General features: G+C 40.9%; 1 protein-coding gene across 1 annotated transcript; it reads left to right on the top strand.

The window, feature by feature from the left end:
- The first annotated feature begins 806 nt into the window (after window positions 1-806).
- Window positions 807-1,536, top strand: KRTAP7-1 (keratin associated protein 7-1). Its single transcript, XM_006216013.4, has one exon. The coding sequence runs from the start codon at window positions 880-882 to the stop codon at window positions 1,141-1,143; it is 264 nt and encodes an 87-aa protein (XP_006216075.1). The 5' UTR covers window positions 807-879; the 3' UTR covers window positions 1,144-1,536.
- The last annotated feature ends 470 nt before the right edge of the window (window positions 1,537-2,006 follow it).

Here is a 2,006-nt window from a genome sequence, read left to right as displayed (position 1 = left end):
ACCATTCCACTCAGCCCCAGTGTGGCAACTCCACAACAAGACAGCTTGGCAATGTTCAAGATGATTTACAATCAGAAGTTGTATATCCTCTGTGAGAAAAAAAGAAGTGTTAACAAGGAGAATGCTTATAAATGAAATACATGAAAATTACTACTAGGGTATCCATAACCATTCTATTATTTAGTGTTCTTGCAGCCTCTGTGGAAAGACTTGTTCTGATGGCTTTCTGTAGTAATGCTTTAAAATTAAAAAAAAATATTGAGGTGAAATTCACATAACATAAAATGAACCACTTTAAAGTGAACCGTTCAGTGGTATTTAGGGCATCACGATGTTTTGCAACCACTGCCTCTAGTTCCAAATAATTTTCTTTACTCCAAAAGAAACTCCATACTCATTAAATAGTTGGGATACCAACGTTTTTGAATGACATAGGGAGAGAATTTCAAGAAGCTATAAAAGTGTTTACATGGTCGCCAAAGCTTTTTCGGTTTAGCTATGTCATTTGGGAGGAGTTTATAATCAGAGGATTTAAAGAGCCTCACATGATGCAATCAGAACAGTGGTTAAATCATGGAACACTGATGAAAAGAATTCAATTATGAGTCAAGGGTGGACACCAGCTTTGAAGATGGGGCACATTGCTTTGCAAACAGAAAAGCCCACAAAAACATGGGCAATGAGTCTGTGGGCTCCTTTGTATGCATTTTATTTGTAATAATAAAATTATTTATGCAAATTAGTGGGAAGATGTCTAGGCAAGTGTGTCATGCCCACCAGCTTGAGGTATAAAAAGCCCTGTGCAGAAGGAGAACTTCACACACTCTTGCGTAACTTGCTTTTCGCAATCTCTCCAAATCCATCTCAACTCCTGCCACCATGACTCGTTTCTTCTGCTGTGGAAGCTACTTCCCGGGTTTTCCTTGCTATGGGACCAACTTCCGCAGGACCTTCAGAGCCACCCCCCTGAACTGCCTCGTGCCCCTGGGCTCCCCACTGAACTACGGTTGTGGATGCAATGGCTACAGCTCCCTGGGCTACAGCTTTGGTGGCAGCAACATCGGCAACCTGGGCTGTGGCTATGGCGGCAGCTTCTGCAGGCCATGGGGCTCCAGCTCTGGCTTTGGCTACAGCACCTTCTGATGGACCAATGGCCCCAGGCGACCGCAGGACTCTTCAGTCAGTTCTCTGAACACAGAACTTCCTGGAAAACAATGACTGTCTTTTCTGTTTCTAGATGTGTTTGAGAGATATATCTTCCATCTTCTAGCTGACTTCTTACTGAGATCCTGGTCTTTGACGATGCTGAACAAGCCACCCAGGCATCAGATGCAGAACTGGCACTCAGCTACAGCCAAAGCCAGATGCGTTTCTCTGATACACCCGAATCTTACCAATGATGCAAGTAGTTTGTCTCTTACAGTTGCTCTGCCTGTGTATTATTAAATTCTATATCAACGTCAATGCATTACAAATTAGGTGTGAGTGGGAAGGGCTTTTTCTGTTAGTCTCAATAAATCTAATTCATTCAGCACAGTTTTTTTGTTTGCTCTGGTTGTTTATTTTACTGTACTTTGTTTTCCTTTGCCTTTGAACTCATCAGCCATTTTCATTCTATAATAGTGAACTTTAATCACATCTTATTCTGATTTCAGACTGTACACCAGGATAGGGTGATACCTAACAATTTTGTTCGTTTGTGGTGAGATTTCAATTTTTAAAAATGTTCCTTAGAAATGTCCTAAATCTGATCAAATACAGATGACCTTTAAACAGTGGAAGAATTGACTTGTATATAATTTATATTCGATCCTCTGTATGTGAGGTTCCTCTGAGTCTGTGGATTCTACCGACCTTGGATTGTGTAGCACTGTAGTATTTACTACCATAAATATCCACATATAAGTGGACTCTTGCAGTTCAGACATGCAGTGTCCAAGAGTCAGCTGTGTAATTCTCTAAGGAAGAAATACAAATGATCAATAGGCACATGAAAAAATGCTCAG

Source organism: Vicugna pacos, chromosome 1, assembly GCF_048564905.1.
Source record: "Vicugna pacos chromosome 1, VicPac4, whole genome shotgun sequence".
NCBI classification, from domain to species: Eukaryota; Metazoa; Chordata; class Mammalia; order Artiodactyla; family Camelidae; genus Vicugna; species Vicugna pacos.
Note: the sequence above shows the minus strand (reverse complement) of the source record. Positions and strands in the feature narration are given on the sequence as shown.